General features: G+C 32.7%; 2 protein-coding genes and 1 pseudogene across 4 annotated transcripts; all 3 read left to right on the top strand.

Annotated features, from left to right (window-relative positions):
• Positions 1 to 2,734: 2,734 nt before the first annotated feature.
• LOC108473808 (AT-hook motif nuclear-localized protein 9-like) lies at positions 2,735 to 7,441 on the top strand. Of its 3 annotated transcripts, none has more exons than XM_017775573.2 (6): positions 2,735 to 3,174; positions 4,095 to 4,542; positions 5,366 to 5,433; positions 5,811 to 5,942; positions 6,271 to 6,432; positions 6,749 to 7,441. In XM_017775573.2, exons 2-6 carry the CDS (start codon positions 4,113 to 4,115, stop codon positions 6,977 to 6,979), a joined length of 1,023 nt encoding a protein of 340 aa, XP_017631062.1. In that variant the 5' UTR covers positions 2,735 to 3,174; positions 4,095 to 4,112; the 3' UTR covers positions 6,980 to 7,441. The 3 variants fall into 3 exon arrangements, with proteins under 3 accessions (XP_017631062.1, XP_017631063.1, XP_052877635.1); XM_017775574.2 differs by having other exon boundaries at positions 2,741 to 3,174; positions 4,090 to 4,542; XM_053021675.1 differs by lacking the exon at positions 2,735 to 3,174 and adding an exon at positions 3,257 to 3,444.
• Positions 7,442 to 10,073: 2,632 nt separating this feature from the next.
• LOC108471454 (kiwellin-1-like) lies at positions 10,074 to 14,586 on the top strand (annotated as a pseudogene).
• Positions 14,587 to 15,791: 1,205 nt separating this feature from the next.
• LOC108473071 (putative ripening-related protein 1) lies at positions 15,792 to 16,578 on the top strand. Its single transcript, XM_017774631.2, has one exon. It carries the CDS (start codon positions 15,846 to 15,848, stop codon positions 16,419 to 16,421), a length of 576 nt encoding a protein of 191 aa, XP_017630120.1. The 5' UTR covers positions 15,792 to 15,845; the 3' UTR covers positions 16,422 to 16,578.
• The last annotated feature ends 2,435 nt before the right edge of the window (positions 16,579 to 19,013 follow it).

Here is a 19,013-nt window from a genome sequence, read left to right as displayed (position 1 = left end):
TATTTGTATCTGGTGACTTCGTCACAATATCTGGCAGCCTCGCTGCGATTTCTGTGGTGTGTAGCGGTTGGGTGGGTTGAATAGTCTCCCCACATGGTGTAAAGCTGGTACGGGGGTGTTATGGATGAATCTGGGCTGGATTTCTGCATAAACATGCAATATCTGTTACGCTCATTATGGGCCTATGGGCTTTATTCGAATTTCGCTCGGGCTAAGGCCAACTTATTCTGCTTCGTGGGTTGAGTGATTTAGACTATGGTTGGGTTATTTTACACACCGAGTTTCCCAAACTCACCCTTTTATTTTCATCCACGCAGTAATCCCCAACCATAGTGGGCTTGAGTCGTGAGGGAATTCGGAGTGGCCACCCATTCGAAAGTTTGATTTTCTTCCGTGAACTGGACATCCTTTTAATTACGTTTGAGGTTTTGGGCTTTTAAATGTAATAAGGCCGCTTATTTATTTTTGATGGTTTTTATATGTTTTATTAAGATAAGTAATATTTATATTTAACTGTTGAAATTGGATAGCTTTAGGGCGTGTTTTCAAAAATAGTAATTGATTTCAAAATTACACGAAAACAGGCAAAGCTTCTGCAATGAAGATATTTTCCAAAATTAATCACTTTTCCTAAAAAGGACTTAATCAAATCGGTTTCCTAGAAATATACATGACGTTAAGGTATGGCAATGGCGGTTTGCATGTCTAGGATTGGATCCGAAGGGAGTTTGGTACTTAAGCAGTCCGATGGACTCACCTCATCTTTTCCGGTTTCCTACCTGGTGCACAGCTTCCATTCACTTTAACCTATAATAAAATCATCTTTTAAAACACTCAGTAAGTTTTCTTTCTGGATCGGAAATATTTTGAAAGCTTCGATGTGGCATGTCGGATCCGGCCATAACGTCTGGGCTGGGTAATGGGTGTTACACATTTGGTACCTATTTCGAGCTTCCACCCAAACTTACTTATTCTGTGCACAAATGCACAACTTTACCTTCACCAAACATCCAAAACACATGTTAAAACAATTCATTCAACTATTCTCAATCAAATAATCTTTTTAGGACCTTATACTATCAATAATTACAGAAAATTTACATCAAATTCAAAATCTATACACTTCAGTCCCTAGTTCAAAAACTAGTAATTAAACTTTACAATCTAGTCCTTTTTCAATTCGAAGCCTAAAATCTAACAATTTATACCAATTTCTTCAAGAAACCATCAATGCCAAACTAGCCGATTGACGCATAAAGACCAACTAACACACAAAACACTTATTCTACATCATGTAAGGTAAGAAGTCCCTTAATCATGTCCGTATCCCAAGCTCTACCATTTGTATGTATTAAATTGTTGACCTTCAAATGTTCATACCCTCAATGGGAATGAAATTAATAAAGAAATTATCATCGTTGCAAACACAAGGATCATTGAAGACCTCTATCGCCCTCCTATCACCAACTCTCTATTTAACCTCTTTAGAAAGCATCGTAATAGCAGCATTATGAATACTTTTTAAAATAGAAGAAGGTGAAGTACCTCTAGATGCATCAAGGAATCCACAATATAGGAAATATCTAGCTCTGTAATTTCTACTAGAAAGAGACTTGGGCGTAGAAAGGAAACGCCAACCTTACTTTTCGAGGAATGTTAGATTAAAACAATACAAGTTACGAAGGCCCATCCTACCATACTGTTTAGGTACACAAAGCTTATCCCAAGAAGCTTAGTGTATATTTCACTCATCATGATCAAAACCCCACCAAAAGGAGTTCATCTTTTTTTGCAAGTCATTACACGCATTGTAAGAGAGTAAAAGCACACTTATATTATAAACAGAAATAGGTCGAGCAACTGTTTTAAGCATAATTTCCTTGCCTGCAATAGAAAGAAATTTATTCTTCCAACTGTAAATACGTTTGCTCAAACACTCTTTGAGAAAAACAAAAAAAAACTTATTTTTTATTTTGCTCAACAAACGACGAAAAAATCAAATATCGATCATAATTAAGAGACGCTATAACATCAAGAATCGAGCAAATTCCTTAACGCTTGGTGTCAGATAATGTTATATTTTGATACTCTTATTACTAAAGATAACTTTATATCTAATTAACCAAACGTTTTATAAGGGTTTTTTTTAATGGAATAATAACCTTGACACACGTTAATGAAAATGTTAGGCGAATAAACTTAGATGTAGGTACGTACAACTTGAACTTCAAATTAAAATATGAAATATACGTACTAGAGAAATAGCACAAGTAAAAAAGGCGCGCGTGGGAGGTGGGACCAGACAGGTTTTTCTTGACATAGCATTTAATATTCAAATTCCAACTTCAAACAAAGAAATAAATATAAGTTAAGGAAAGAGGATTTATCCTTGAACTAAACGCTTTGTTTTCTGTTGAACTTTTCTTTGTCCCTTTGTTTCCTCGTCTTTTACCTCACTTTCCCTGTTTTAGATTAAGGTTTTCAACTGCATTTCACCTATGCTTACACCTTATAATTACTTTTAAAATATACAAAATTTATTTGTCTTCTTGTCCGCAAAATTTACATATGTTAGCAGCAAATAAATATATTTAATATTGATTGTGATGTTAAGAAACTTCACTGAAATTCGAAAGTGGATTGAATAATAACCTTTAAAAAATTTATAAAAATTTAAGAAATTAATAATTTTCAATTACTATGTCTTAAACCAGCATTGGTCACTCAATAAGCCCAAGCACGATCACTCGTATAGTTCAAAGAGTTGAGAAGAAGGGGGAGAGAGAAACTAAAAGATAAACATGACAATACCTTTTTAGATAACAAGAGAGAGAGAAAAGACGAAAAAAAAAGAAAAAAGATAAACAGCTTTTACTATAGAGAAAGAGAGAGAAAGCTCTGCCCTAGAAAATATGAATCCCGATAAGGACTGCTGTATGCAAAGGAGCTTTTCGTAGCAAGTAATAAAAAACGCTTTCTTTTCCATCCTTTACTCCTCACAGCAAAAATGGCCTATTTTCTCTGTTTCTCACTTTGCTTTTAATTCCTTTCATCAATACTCTACTTCAGACTCTTTGTTTTCCCAACAGAAAAAAAATAAAGGACCCATATTCTTCAAAGCTTCTTACTTTCAAAAGGCTGGACCTTTTAACAGTTTGACCCCTGTTCACTAATGTAAGTTACTTTCTCATTCTGGGTTTCTTTTTTTTTTTTTTCATGGAGGGAAGCTAAATTTTTTACCCGTGTGTGCTTAGTTTCCGAAGGAAGTTGTATTTGTGCTTTCAACTTGGTTTAACTTCCTTTTATGGCATTGGCTTTTAGCTTTTGTCTGCTTCTTTTTATTTCTTAATTATGTGAATAAATCGTTTCTTGGGATTGTGATTTTGTGGTGTCTTAAGCTCTGGGAGGGGGGGGGGGTTCTGTGGAACATGCTTGGTGTTAAAGGTATATGATGGGTTGGTGAGGTTGTGACCTGGTTTTTAGTTTCCTTCTGCTTCTTCTGTTTCTTTAACATGAAGCCTCTTTCTTTGTTTCCTACTGTTTGGTAAGCTGTGAAATAGCTCGCATTTTTGTCTTTTCCTCTCAAGTCATGAGTTTGATATTTCAACTATTTTTCCTTTTTTCTTTATTTTTTTTTTGTTTCTCCCTGTTGGTTGCTTGTAGATTATTTTGCTTTTTTCCGCTCATAGGCTTGTAGTTTTACCAGCGGTGTTTTACTGTTCTCTCTTCGAAATTTAGCGCTATTGCGAGCACATGGCGTTTCATTTTCTTTTCCTTCATTTATAGATTTGAAGGGTTTCCTCTATAACCCTAAATGCATTTCTTTGCTTTTAGTTGTGGCTCAATTTCCAGAGCCATGCATGAGTGAAATTTGATTCGTGGGAATATGAACCGGGAAACAAGTTCTTCATTGACTTGTTGTAATCCTTCATATAGATTGTTCTTTTTCTACCTCTTCATTTTGTTTCCAAGATTCGTATGTTTTTAACTGTTTAGTGGTCACAATTTGGAGATTCATGTGAAATAGAGCTATCTTTCTTTTTGGTTTCTTAAAATTGGCTTGTAAGTTGATATGAAGGCAAATTCAAGTATAGGTTATTTGAGGTAAATGCATGGATCGAAGGGATGCTATGGCGTTATCGGGGTCTGCATCTTACTATATGCAACAACGAGGAATAACTGGGTCAGGGTCTGGAACACAGTCCGGGGTACATGGATCACCTGGCATTCATCCATTATCTAGTCCAAATGTGCAATATCAATCAAGCATTAGTGCCACTACTATGGGAGCAACCTTACCTGTAGAGCCTTTGTCAGGAATTACCCCTCATAATGTCAATGTAGGCACACCTCCAGCCGTGCAACCTGGTGAGACCGTGAAACGTAAAAGAGGAAGACCTCGGAAATATGGACCTGATGGAACTGTTTCCTTAGCACTGACTCCTGCATCAGCTACTCATCCTGGAACAATAACTCCAATCCAAAAACGGGGAAGAGGGCGGCCGCCGGGTACTGGAAGGAAGCAACAGTTATCTTCCCTTGGTAAAATATTTTTCGTATCTGTTTGTATTGTTTAGAGCCTGATTATGCAGAATGTAACATGTAGCTTAACCTTGCGGAAATAAGCTATGTTGCACATATTTTTCTTGTTGATTAGGATAAAAGGGTTTTGTTGTGTTCCTATAGTTTAATCAGGCTTATGTCAATGCTGCGATGACTATTTAATATCGCCAACATTCTTCTTTATAGCTCATTTAAATTGCTGGCACATTGTGATTTTTTAAGGTGGGGTGGGGTCACAAGCTGCTTCCTTGATAATTGAATAATATATTCGCTCTCAATAAAATAATAAACAACTTAGTGTCCTGTCTATAATATGTGGAATTTTGTCAATTTTCAGTCTGAATGGAAGCAATAAAATATAAAGCAGTGGAAATTTAAAAGAACAAAATTAGAGGCAACATAAAATGAGAGGACAGAACTTAGAGCTTATCCCAAGAAAGGGTATGAATGCAAAATGAAAATAGGAGAAAATTTCAAGAGTTGCCATGAGATGAATGACATTATCTTTATGTTTGGCTACTATTATAAAATTTATGCTCAGCCTTTATGTATAGGAATATGCCGAGAATTGATGAAAGTTTCAGACATTAAATAACTATGAGTGACATAGACGTTCAAATGTGGAAGTCTTCAAAGCTAATAATTCATTAATTCCTAAAAGCTGACATTCCATTCTCCTTAGTGAATTAACATGTTATATCATATCAGTGCTTGTAGTTTACTCTGTTTCGTGGTGCTTAATTCTAACATGTTTTATTCATGCAATGTGAATGATGCTGCAATTGTCCATTTGTTTTGCTAGGTGAATTGCTTTCTGGTTCTGCTGGGATGGGTTTTACTCCGCATGTCATCACCATTGCAATAGGAGAAGTACGCAATTTTCTTTTATTAATTAGGCCTCGGACTCTACCCTCAAAATTAAATATACAAGAATTAGGGTTCTCTAGCTTAGTTGTCCTTGCTATTATTCTTCATGGTTTTCTATGTAAAAAAACACTGTTGTTGATTTTGTTGTATTTTGAGTCTTTTTAATATATATATATATATATATATATATATATATAGTAGATCACTTCTTTCAGTTGTGCTATGCATGAAGGCGTTAAGTTTTGTTTAGGTTTTTCATTGTTTCTCTAACAAAAAGTAGATATTCTGTCTTGAAGCATACTTTTTGAGGTAGGTTATCTTGTAATGGAAGAAATTTCTTTTTTTTTCCCCTTGAGAATTACTTTGTACTTTCCCTGCAGGACATTGCAACAAAATTAATGTCATTTTCACAGCAAGGACCAAGAGAAGTATGCATTTTGTCAGCCAATGGTGCCGTCTCTACCGTAACTCTTCGAAAGCCGTCATCGTCGGGTGGCACTGTTACGTACGAGGTTTGGCACTCAATAACCTGACCCTTATATTGTTTTGTGAAGGATATGTTTAGGCAAGCTCAGATGTTTTTGCTGAGTTATATTGAATGGATTTAGGTTTGCCTATTACTAACTCGTTCCTTGTGAAAGTAACAGAACACAAGATTGCATATAAATCACATGTTTTTGTTGTCCAATATTGTTGAATTGGTCTAGCTTTTAGTAATGCCATTGCACAAACTTTTCATTTCTGATATATTAACTTTTCTTTACTCTTTCTCAGAGATTCTCTTGATTCAATGCATATTTTTATTGAAACACACTTTTTTGTCCGTTTTGACTTCTGTAGGGACGATTTGAGATATTATGTCTGTCAGGCTCGTACCTGCTGACAAGCAATACTGGCTCTCGCAATCGAACTGGTGGTCTTAGTGTTTCTCTTGCCAGTCCTGATGGCCGTGTCATTGGGGGAGGTGTTGGAGGGATGCTTATTGCAGCAAGCCCCGTGCAGGTATTGAGATCTATGGGGTTATTTGCAATTCTAATTTCTAGTCAGTATATTGGTCTACGGGTTAAATACTGTCTTCATATGCATGCCTTGCTGCCGGCCTTAAGTAATAAGGGTTAGATGAGAGTAGGTGGTTTCAACATTGTTAGGAATGTTGGTGGCAGTCTAGCTGTCTATTTTTTCAACTAAAAATTAAGTTAGCCTGCTTCATTGCAAGTTTGAAAAAGCAGGAAGCCATCATAGTAATACCATTTCAAAGTTTAAATCATTTAAACTTACCATATGCTTTACTGGGAATTTAATTATATATCATGAGCAGGTGATTGTGGGGAGTTTTATATGGGGTGGATCGAAGGCAAAGAACAAAAAAGGAGGGCAAGAAGGGATAAAAGATTCAGATGATCAGATGGTTGACAATCTAGTAGCTCCTCCAGGCATATCACCAAGTCAAAATATGACTCCAAGTGCACCGGCAGGGGTGTGGCCTGGGTCGAGATCAATGGATATGCGTAACAATAGCCATGTCGACATTGATCTAATGCGCGGATGATGACTGTTTCCTGGTAATAGTTTGGGGAGAAATGTATATAGTTTGGTGTTGAAGGGCCAGCGGATTGTAATTTGAAAGTGTTATTGTGGGAAGTGTTGAGAAGGGGAGGGCAGAGCCTGATTTTTGGCTTTGATGATATTCTCACATCCATATCTACTACCCATTACAATGACGGAATGGGAGTTGCTCTGATATTTGTAGCTTTGATGACCCGTTAGTTAAATATTTTAGTAGGTCGTGGTTTCAACTGATCCTAGACTTGCATTTCATTTCTCCTGCTTGAACCAAATAAGATATGCTTCTCTTCTCTTTGTAGACAGCCATGGCTTTAGCGTTTTGTTTTCCTCCGTAATTTTCAAGTGTTTTATAATTTATGGGCAAATATATAGCAAGCTTGGTTTCGTATGGAGGATTGGATGTTTTCTTTTTTAAGATTAAATATTTATTAAGAAAATTGAACAACTTTCCAGATTTGGGCTCCCCATTCTGTATTTCTCATCCAGTGAGTTGGGCCTCTCCATGAAGAAATCAAATAAAATTAAAATTAAAATTAAAAGTCAGAAAATTGTGAATTTATTGGTCGTTTCATGCTACAAAAGAATAAATTATGAACTGTTCATTTAACGCATTGTAAGATGATCTCGTTTATAGTTTTATGAAACTTCAAAACTTCAATTGCAATTTGTTTGCATTATTATAGTATTAGATTTCAAAGACAAAAATATATAAATTTCGGATTTTTTTGGGAATTTTTAATTGTAAAGAGTTTATATTTAGATAATTTTGTAAAAATTTCAAAACAAGCAATTTACAATTGTATTACTATCCTAATTTTGAGAGATTTTTTTGGAATTTTCTTTTATTCTATTTTCAATAATTCAACGAGTTTTTAGAGCATTTTAAAATAATTTTATGATTTTTTTTATAAAAAAGTACTTAGTTTAATTTGAGATATGCTTATAATTATACAACTTTTAAGTAGGAAATAGATAAATTTGGTATTGTATAAGAGGAAAATACATATTAAGCTTAAATATTTCTTATATGATCAGGAAGATAAGATTCATAATTCTTTTACATTTTTTCATTAAGATTGAATTCTTGAAAAGTATTGTTTTACACATCAGGCGCCCAACCATCCAAAATAAATTAAATCTAAAGCTAAGACAAACAATTTTCCCACTCCAACAAACAGCAATTCCAAACTTTTCCTTTTCTAAATTTAAAGATGATAATCATTAATCTATTACATACTTTGTCTAAAAACTGATACATTGTAGTCTATCCACCATAATCCAATAAGGCATTATTTTTCTTTTCCAACTAAGAAACCCTAATTTTAAATGCTCTCACTTTATATAAAACCCATTCAACGTGTATAATGAATTTCATCAAATAGCAAAAGCAAAGACAAAAGAAAGAGAAACTTCATTTTTCAATAAATGTTTCTCCTTACTTATTCTGGTTGGTTAGAGATCTTATAGTTTTCTTACTATATGGTTTTTTGTCACAATTAAACTGTGATAGAGATAATATCTTCACTAAAAAAATAAAAATGTCGAGAAAAATGATGATTTTCGGAGTCATCATTCGCGTTGTGTCTAAATTTTATTAGAATCACAATAATAATGAAATATTATCTCCTCAAGTAAAAGGCGGTGTCTAACTTTTGTTCATTTACTCATTATCAAGAATTTTACCAAAAGACTCTTAGCTCTATTAATAGCATTGATCCTAAAGAGTTCATTGCAACGGCTATCTTGAGTTGATGAAGCAATCAAGAAGTTGTTCAAGTTAAGAACAACAACATCACAAAGATGGCTTTAGATGATTGTAAGGATATGATGAACTATGTTGTTTATTCAACTTCAAATATTATACTCTGACATTGGTGATAGTGAATTGCGCAACATTAATGACCACAAAAATGAGCTTAGAACTTGATTGAGCTCTGTTATATCATACCAGCAGTCATGCTTGGTTGGTTTTGAACAGGATAACAACATGAAAGAAACCATGCAAAAGGGTATTTCGGTGCTAGTGAACACACAAGTAATGCATTGACAATACTAACAAAGTTGTCAGACATTCTTTCTGAATTCGACATTCAGTTAAATATTACCATCTCCCATAGATTTAATTTTGTTGAGAAGAATGAGTACCTCTCATGGTTCTTAGCTAAAGATCACCATATTTTGGCTAGGATTGATAATAGCAACTTAAAACAAAATGTTGTTGTGGCCAAGGATGGCAGCGACCAATTCAAGACCATTGGTGTAGCCTTGGTTGCTACTCTAAAAAACTCCAATATTCGACATGTGATATTGTGATTTATATCAAGAGTGGAATATACAATGAATACATCACCATGGGCACACAATACACCAACATCAGTATGTATGGTGATGGCCCAAGGAAAATTGTCGTCACTGGTTGCAAGGGTATAGATAATGGTGGTGGAATTACCACTTGGCAAATTGCAACATTCTGTAAAGTACTAAGAACTCTAATCATTTTTTTTTGGCCATTAGGATAATGATTTGATTAATAGAAAAGGTAATTTATATCAGCCAATAACATAAGTAGCATATAAGTGCTACCCTCGTTCGATCCATTCGCTTGTTATTAATGATGTTGTTTATTAATAATATTTTACTTAGCTTGTGGTCCTTGCTCTCAAGAAAAAAAAAAGATAATTAGCATATAATTATAGAGAAACCTATATAGTTTCATAATTTCACAGAAGACAACCCATGCCAATTAATCCATTATAATTATCACCCATGATAGTTTTTTTTATTATAATAAAATAATTTCATAATTTTAATGGTGCAGTTGCTATTGGGAATGGGTTCATTGCCAAATCCATGGGATTTTAGAGCACTACTGGTCCTGAAAGGCACCAGGCAGTGGCTCTTTGCATTCAATCAAATAACTAAACCTTCTTCAATTGTAAAATAGATGCCTACCAAGTTACTTTGTACAATCAAGCAAATCGTTAGTTCTTTCGCAATTGTGTCATCTTTGGAACTACTTTATCTTTAGTGACTCCCTTAGTGTTATCTAGAACTCATTGATCATTGTAAGGAGGATAATGGATAATCAATTCAACAGAGTGTCAACACAAGGCAAGGGCTTCATTGATGTGAACACCGACACTATGATCCAAAATTACAAGATTATCCCTAAGCAAGAGCTCTTCAATGACAGGTTCAAAATCGCAACAATTCTCTAAAAATATTCTCATGGAACCCAAATTGGGTGACTTCATTAATCTTGAAGGGTGGATACTTTTTGAAGGAATTGACGATGTCAGTTGTAACATCCCAAAATAGGGTCTAGTCGGAACAGTGGTTTCGGGACCACAAATTCGAAATTAAAATATTTATTTTATGATTATTATAAGGTCTAGAATATGATTATATGCATGTGCTAAAGTTTCATGAAGAAATTCTATGAGTAAGGTGTCTATTTGGAAATTTAGGACCAAATCGAATAAAGTGCAAAACTTGGATTCTAAAAGCAATTTGTATGAAATTGTTTTAGATTATTAATTAGAATTCCTTAAAGAGAAATTTCCCAATTTCTAATTTTTTGGACAAAAATGGGCATTAGATGGATAAAATTTGAAAGAAAGGGCTTAAGGGCATTTTGGTTATTTGGCTAATTAATGAAATAAAATGGGAAAATAAGCCAAAACTTAGCTCATCTTCTCCACCTTGCTGCCGAAATTTGAGAACCACCATAGCTATAGTTTTTTCACTTTTCAAGCTCAATAGTAAGTGCTCCCAAGCCTTGTTTTTAATATTCTTCGTATTTTTGAAATCCTAGTAACTTACTCTCTCCATTTCTACCCATATTTTGAATTAGGGTTCATATATGTAAAGTGACCTATGTGTGACATGTTTACTCTTTGATGATTTTTGGAGAAATATGAAAGTTGGATGTGTGTTAAACACCTTTTTCTATTTGATTTTCATGAAAAACCCCTAAAAGGACCTTTTTGCAAAAGGTGTAAAATATGTGGTAGAAATGTAAAATAATGGAAAATTTTGGGCTTCCATAAGAGGAAAGAACATTCGGCTAGGCTTGGGTAATGTAGAAAATTCATGCATTTCATCATACAAGCCTAGGGACTAAATCGTAAATAATGTGAAAGGCTAGTGGCAAAACGGTCGTTTTGTCCGGGAGTGAAATTTAGACTTGAAAAGAATAATGTAAGGTATTAATGATTCATTTTTATTGTTATAGATCCCGAGGAACAAATTCCGGAGGTCGATCAAGGAAAACGAAAGGTTTAGGAATAATCGAGACGCAAAACCGAAACGAATACCAGGTAAGTTAGAATAACTTTAAGTAAACTATTAATATGCCTAGTTACATGTGTTAAGAATATATGATAATTGGTTATAATGATGGCATGAAAATCCATGAAGTATGTTAATAATAATGAAATGATAATAAATATCCTGGTTGAAGTAAAAAAGGGAAATTCGATGGATAAACTATGGCTTACATGATTTAAGATCTTACATGTGTTGCAAAAAAGGATTTAGCAAGGACGGGTAATCCGTTGATCTCAAATATAGAAAGGATCTAGCGCAGATGGGTGTTCCTTGAGTGATCGAGCCTCTCGAAGAATATGTGTGCATTATGGATTTAGCCCGGACGGGTAATTCGACTAGGGTCTGAATTTAGCTTGGATTGGTAATTCAGATCCGAGCTTATTACGGGTGTTTGTTGTTGCAAGGGATTTATCCTAGACTTGTAATCCCGACATCACCCTATGAGTTTATATTACGGGGGATTTAGCCTGGACTGGTAATCCCACCGTATGATGTGAGGTTCGCGGGAGTGCATACTTGAGATGATCGCTCTTATGACTTGACGGTAAATGGATAATCCATCGAGACTTTCGAGAAACTCAACGGGATTAACATGAGATATAAAAATGAAAATGTTGAATAATGAGCTCATTTAAGACAAATTATGGTGCATTGTTATGAGACTAATTTGTTGATTGAGTGCATGTGATAGGGAAACTATTTCATGCTTGTTGGTTTTATTGCCTAATATGGATGCATGCTTATTAATCGGTAAGTTTATTTTCATGTTATTCAGGCTTACTAAGCATGTAAATGCTTACCCTTCTCTTTTCCCTGTCTTACAGAGCTCGTGGGCTCGTGAAGATTGAGAGACGGTTGGAGAGTCAACACACTATCATCTTGTCTAGCTTTGGTATATAGATACTCTTATTTTGTTCAAAAGCATGTATAGGCCTTTTGTTATTTTGTTATATGTGTCATTTGATAAGCCAATAGGAAGGCTTATAAAAGTATACATATTCACTTGTATATGGACATGGAAATTGGCTCATGTTGGTGTAGGTTATGACCTACCAAATTGTGCATGTTATGTTCCAATGTTCTTGTGATGATTAAATATGGTGTATTACAATTAGTCATATGTATCATGACCAAATCACATGCGGTGGTTAGGCCATAATTTTGGCAATGAGTTAAGATAAAGAGCCAATCTTAATTGAGTCACAAGTCATGGAAATCCTTAAGATAAAGGGGACAACCTAGCATGTATAAAAACTGATGAGATGAGGTTTACATGCAATGAGGTATTTTAAGGTCATTTAAGAGTATAATTAGACCATGTTAAGTGTTATTGAAAACTATAAGTGGGTATGGTTTTTAGAGGGTGACTAAGGCTTGGAAAATAGCCTAATAAGGTCCACACGGGTGGACACACGAGCGTGTGTCTTGGCCGTGTGTGACACACGGACTGCACCCATGGATGTGTGAAATGGCCGTGTGTCCCCTGCATCTAAAAATATTAAGTCAGAATGTATGGTAGTAAACACACAGGTAGAGACACGGCCGTGTGTCTCAACCGCGTGGAGGGCACGGCCTAGCACATGGGCGTATGTCTTAGCCATGTGCCCCTAAATGCATTCTGACGTCATAAACAAAATGCTCGAGTTTTTAGACAAGGGTGACCACACGGGTGTGTCTAGGCCGTGTGAAGGACACGGGCAAGGGACACGGGCGTGTGCTTGGCCGTGTGAAAACCCCTGTAGGTTCGAAATAGAAAATAAATTTAATTAATTCCACACGGGTAGGGGACACGAGCGTGTCCCAAAGTACACGGGCGTGTGCATTGCCTCTACACTGGCGTGTGAGGCTTAACTTAGAAAATTTTTCAAGAACTCTCTCAGGTCCTCGGTTTAGTCTCTAACCTTTCTCAATTTATGTTTTGGGCCCCGTAGACCCATAATAAGGACACTAAGATGTTGTTTGATTGGGTTCAAATTGGAATGAAATTTAATAACTTGTATTTCCCGAAAATGTTCGAGTACATGTCTGGTAACGCCTCGTACTTGATCCCAGTCTCAGGTACGGGTAAGGGATGTTACATCAATTATGAAAAAACCCTCTACTATGCTAAGTGTAACAATTGTAGCCTTGGTGCTAACCTCAATGCGAGGGTTAATTAGAAGGGTTACTACAAGATCGATAGGGCGACTACCATGAAATTCACTATCCAATCATTCCTTTTAAACAAAGAGAATTGGTTGCTATTGATTGACATTCCTTCCACTACTGCGTTAAGATATTAAAGATCATATAGTTCAAATTAAATAGGAGAGATCGATTATAAAATATAGAAGAAATTTAAACAAACAAAAGAATGTTATAACGTTCTTTTAGCATGTATAAATAGCAAATGGAGGCAATATTTCATCACAAATTTTCTTTTTGTAAGCTTCTAATTAGAGATCTTTCTAAGGTTTCTTGACTCTAGATTTTTATTTTGCCACTTTACTATGATTAGAACAAAAAGAGTTCACTTAGATATTATATTCCATATACCTTATTAATCTCTACAATAATATTTCTAGAAAACAAAACTTATTGTTGAAAAACCATATGGCCTCAAATTTGTCCTAATAAGACTGATATTTTGAATTACTTAAGGGTAATATTTATATATTACTTTTCACTCGTTTTTTAATTTCTCATCTAAAACATCAAAACATAAGTGACTTAAAAAAGATTTTTGAAAAGGAATATGAAACAAGTTTGTCCAAGTGTTTTAATCTCCTTCACATTCTTTTTTATGTTTTAAGTGTTGAAGCTCAAACATGCAACCCTAGTGGTAAGGTAAGAGGAAAAAACCTCTCCACTAGGGCAATGTAACACAGAAAATAACTTTGATTGTTGTAAAAATGGCAAGGGGTACACCACTTATGAATGTTCACCACCTGTGTCAAGTTACACAAAACCAACGTTGATGCTTAATAACTTTGAACCAGGAGGTGATAGTGGTACACCATTAGAATGTGAAAATTAGTACCACTCAGATAATGACCTTGTGGTGGCACTGTCAACCGAATGGTTTAACCACAAAAAAAAAAGCTGCTTGAAGTATATCAACATCATGGCAATGGAAACACTATGAAGGCTAAGGTCGTGGATGAATATAATTCTACGATAAGGTGCAATTTTGATCATGATTATCAACCTCCTTGTCCGAATAACATTGTCAACATGTTAAAAGTAGTTTGGAAAGCTCTAGGAGTACCCGAAAGTGATTAGGACAAAATGAATATCTATTGGTTTGATATTAATTAATCTCTTTAGATTATAATATTATATATTAAAACAAAGATATCTTGTGTGTTTTAATATAATGTTTATACATATTACTATTTAAGTAAAAGTTGTACATATTTTATTTTTCTATATTTTAAGCAATACAATTATGTCCTAAATCTTAATTATTTACTTTTTTTTTCTATTCATGTTTATTAAAAAAGGGTTAATATGTAGCTTGTCCCCTGAACTTGTACAAAATTATCTAGTTGGTACCCAAACTTTTTTCTTGACCTAATTGGTACCTAAACTTGTATTTTGTCACCTAAGTTAGTACCACTGCACTAAGACCATTAATTTATGCTGATGTGGCACTACTAGTCAATTTAGTGGTGACACGTGGCAACCTCTCGGTATGTTACACGACAGACATAAATTTTTAAAAAAACTTGAAATATATAAACTAATAAAAAATGTATAATTTTTGCACAAGAATGAACCTGCACAAATGGTTGTCCAGATACATTTAAATTTGAACACCCATATGTCTAGATTTATTTCAAATGCATTTTTAGTAAGTTTATATGTTTTTATTTTATAAAATATAAGGTTATTTATATAATTATTTTAAAATTAAAATATATAAAAATTAAAATTAAAAATATATAAATTAATTTATATATAATGCATTTGTCCAATTTCATTGTTGTTGGTATGAAAATTTTATATATTTTTAATTAATTTATATATTTTACAAATTATTAATTTTTAATTTACCTTTATCACGTAGCATACTGTGAAGCTGTCATTTATCACCGCTAGATTATCTATTAATCCACATCAATATAAACAAACTGTATTATTACAAAAATACAAACTAAAATAACAAAATGCAAAACAACATACAAAATAACTAAAAAAAACTTTTAAACAACACATTAACCCTTCACGTATATGACATATATGAATATTGTCCAAGCTTTTTCTTTATCAGGAAACTTCCCCAGCCCTTCAACCCCTCAAACAATCTGAAGACTTTTTTACTTCAAATTAATATGTGGTAGTAAAAGTCCTGCTTGTGACTTTTCAGTTAAATCAAATGCCCCCTCAGACCCGTTATTAGATGAAATTGACCCATAACCTTTCCCTAGTCATCTTCCTACTTTCTTTCTTTTTTTTCTTTTTGGATTTTGGGTCATTATATATAGCTCGATGCAGTTGCAAATTTTCATAAAAAGAAAAATAGCAGTAGGAGAAAAAAAATGAAGAAGCAAATTTTATTTAGTGTTTTTGAGTTTATCATCTTTCTTTGTTTTCATTTTCTTTTCTTCAGTCTAGGTATTGAAGCTCAGACATGCGATCCTAGCGGCACCATACCAGGCACAACGCCACCACCAGGGCAATGTAACCAAGACAATAACGCTGATTGTTGTGTAGAAGGCGAAGTTTACACAACATACACGTGTTCACCGCCGGTGTCTGACAATACACCGGCAACCCTAACTATTAACAGCTTCCAGGAAGGTGGAGATGGTGGTGGCGCATCAAAATGTGACAACCAATATCACTCAGATAATGAACCCGTGGTGGCACTCTCAACAGGGTGGTTTAGCCAGAGCAGCCGTTGCAATAAATTTATTAACATCAATGGCAATGGAAAGAGTGTGAGGGTTTTGGTAGTGGATGAATGTGACTCTCAAGTAGGGTGTGATGATGAGCATGCTTATCAGCCCCCGTGCCGCAATAATATTGTTGATGCCTCAAAAGCTGTTTGGACCGCTTTGGGAGTGCCTGAAAGCGAACAAGGAGAACTAGACATTACCTGGTCCGATGCCTAGTTGATCAATCTTACCATATTAAATAAATATCTCATCTACTTTAATATTGGAATAAAGCCTTCTTAGGTTTATTAGATTATGGTGCAACTTTTGGAATCGGACCATTCCTACTTTTAAATTATTTAAATATATTTATGCAATCATTATTACATATAAATTACATGTTTATTCGATTATTCGTAAAATCTGGTATGACAGACATCACAGGCAGTCAACATTTTTATTTAATCTATAAAATTTTGTCACGCATATTTGTGTAGAAATTACATATTTAAAATATAAGTGTGGTTTTAAAATAAATATATAATAAGTAATAAAACTGAAAGTTGAAAAGTAATAATAACAAGACATAAAAATATATATAAAATTAAATGAAATATATAAATAAAAATATATACAAAAATATACTAATTTAATTAGGAAATTACTTTCATATCTTTTCACATTTAAAATAAATTATATTATTTATGGATACTTTAGTCTTTTATTTTTTAAAAACAATAGAATTATGCATATGGTAAAATTTGAACCCAAGGAAATCATATTAGTAAAATTTTAAATTTAAAGTTCAACCAAGTTTTATGTTGATAATATTTTTATACATTTTAATTTTAATATGCAGATTTTGCTACCATCACAAGTTGTATATTTCTATATTATTATTTAAACTCTTGACTGAGTTGGAGTCAAGAGTCAACCGAGCACCAACTCTATTAGGAAAATTACGAAATTATTTTTCGTAATTAAAATAAGTTATATTGTTTGAGGTAATTTAATCTTTTGATTTAAAAAAATAAAATAAACATATGATGAAATTTGAACCCATGCCAATTACATTAATAAAACCTTAATTTACCACTCCAACAAAGCTTAATTTTAATATATTTCATTCATTTTATTATCTTCGACAACTATATTTATATTAATAGTGTTGTTGATTCAATTGGTGTTATAAATTAATTTAGATTTTTTTATTTTAATATATTACAAATTTAATGTGTTATTATTAATTAGTTTCAAATCAAATGTTTCGTTATTTATTGTGTATTATTATTTTTAAACATAATTGTGTTCTAAACATGTGATTTTCATGTACATATGCTTCAGATAGAATTTCTAGTATGAATTAATTAATTATAATTTTAACATAATTAATAAATTTATTTATAATTTAATGTTAAATCGCATTTACACTTTTTATTTCTTAATTTTCCTAAATAAAAAAAACGAACTTTATACTTTTATTGACGGTTTCATTCAACTTGTGACACCAAATTTAACAAATACCTTAAATAAACAGAAATAAATTTTAATTAACTAAATAGAATAAATTTAAAAATTTTAAAAATTGTTAAAAATGAAATAATAAATTGTTTGTCATGATTATTGAAGCTATAAAATAAGAAATAAAATAAAATAAACTAAAAACCCATTCCTCTCTCCTGTAACAAAAACTAAACAAACAAGATTTAAATAATTCCATTTTTCTAATTTTCAGATTTTTATTATTTTTAAAAAATATAAAATTGTGAAATTTAAAAAAATATATTTTTGTATTATTATAATATTAAATTTCAAAGATTTTTTTATTTTTTAATTTTAAAAATTTGCACAACTTTTAAAAATTTCAACGATTATGTAATTTTTTCAAAACAAGCAATTTACCATTGTATCTAGTGGCGAGTTAGAAAATTCTTTTAGGGTCAAAATTAAATTGTATATTTTTACGACAGTAAAAATACAATTTCATCATTTTAATAGTCTATATCTTTATAATTTTTAAAATGTTAAATCAAATTTTTATCATTTTGGGGGCCAAAGTGTAATTTTACCATTACTAATTTAAAATTTTATAAATTATAAAGGGCTTAAATTAAAAATCTACCATTTTAGTGAGGGCTATGGCCCCTCTAGGTCTCTTAGTGTCTCCGCCACTGATTGTATCGTGATTATAATTTCAAAATATTTTTGTTATTTTTAAAAAATATATTAATATTTAAATTTTAAAAAATATATATTTATTTTATTCTTCAATAATTGTATGATGTTTATAGAGTATATTTAAATAATTTTATGGTTTTTAAAAAATTACAACTTTTGTGTTATTATAATTTGAGATTTTTCATTTTATGATTATACAACTTTAAGTAGCTAATAAATAGTTTTCCTAGGAGGCAAATGCATATTAAGCCTAAATATTTCTTACACGACCAAGAGGATAAAAATTCATAATTTTTGTACATCTTTTCATTAAGTTTGAATTCTTGAATTTTTATTTTTATTTTTTACATTTTAGGCCTTAAGATCTTAATAAATAAAACCATCCAAAACAACTTAAACATATAGCTAAGACTCCAACAAAAAGCTTTCGTACTTTATTTTTCTAAATTTAAAGATGACAACCGTTGATCAGTTAAATACATTGTCTAAAACTAATACATTCTAACCTGTTCACAGTAATTTGTTAAGGCATCATTTTCGTTTTACATGCAAAAAGTCCTAATTTTAAAGGCTCCCACTTGCTATAAAATCAACTAATCGTGTATAATGAATTTCGTCAAACAACAAAAGCAAAAACAAAAGGAAGGGAAG

Source organism: Gossypium arboreum, chromosome 11 (genome assembly GCF_025698485.1).
Source record: "Gossypium arboreum isolate Shixiya-1 chromosome 11, ASM2569848v2, whole genome shotgun sequence".
NCBI lineage: Eukaryota > Viridiplantae > Streptophyta > Magnoliopsida > Malvales > Malvaceae > Gossypium > Gossypium arboreum.
Note: the sequence above shows the minus strand (reverse complement) of the source record. Positions and strands in the feature narration are given on the sequence as shown.

Excerpts from the sequence above, each read along its gene's own strand:
- LOC108473071 (XM_017774631.2), top strand. The coding sequence starts at position 15,846 with ATGAAGAAGCAAATTTTATTTAGTGTTTTTGAGTTTATCATCTTTCTT.
- LOC108473808 (XM_017775573.2), top strand. The coding sequence starts at position 4,113 with ATGGATCGAAGGGATGCTATGGCGTTATCGGGGTCTGCATCTTACTAT. Across the intron at positions 4,543-5,365 it reads GCAACAGTTATCTTCCCTTG|GTGAATTGCTTTCTGGTTCT; the intron begins GTAAAATATTTT and ends TTGTTTTGCTAG. Across the intron at positions 5,943-6,270 it reads GTGGCACTGTTACGTACGAG|GGACGATTTGAGATATTATG; the intron begins GTTTGGCACTCA and ends TGACTTCTGTAG.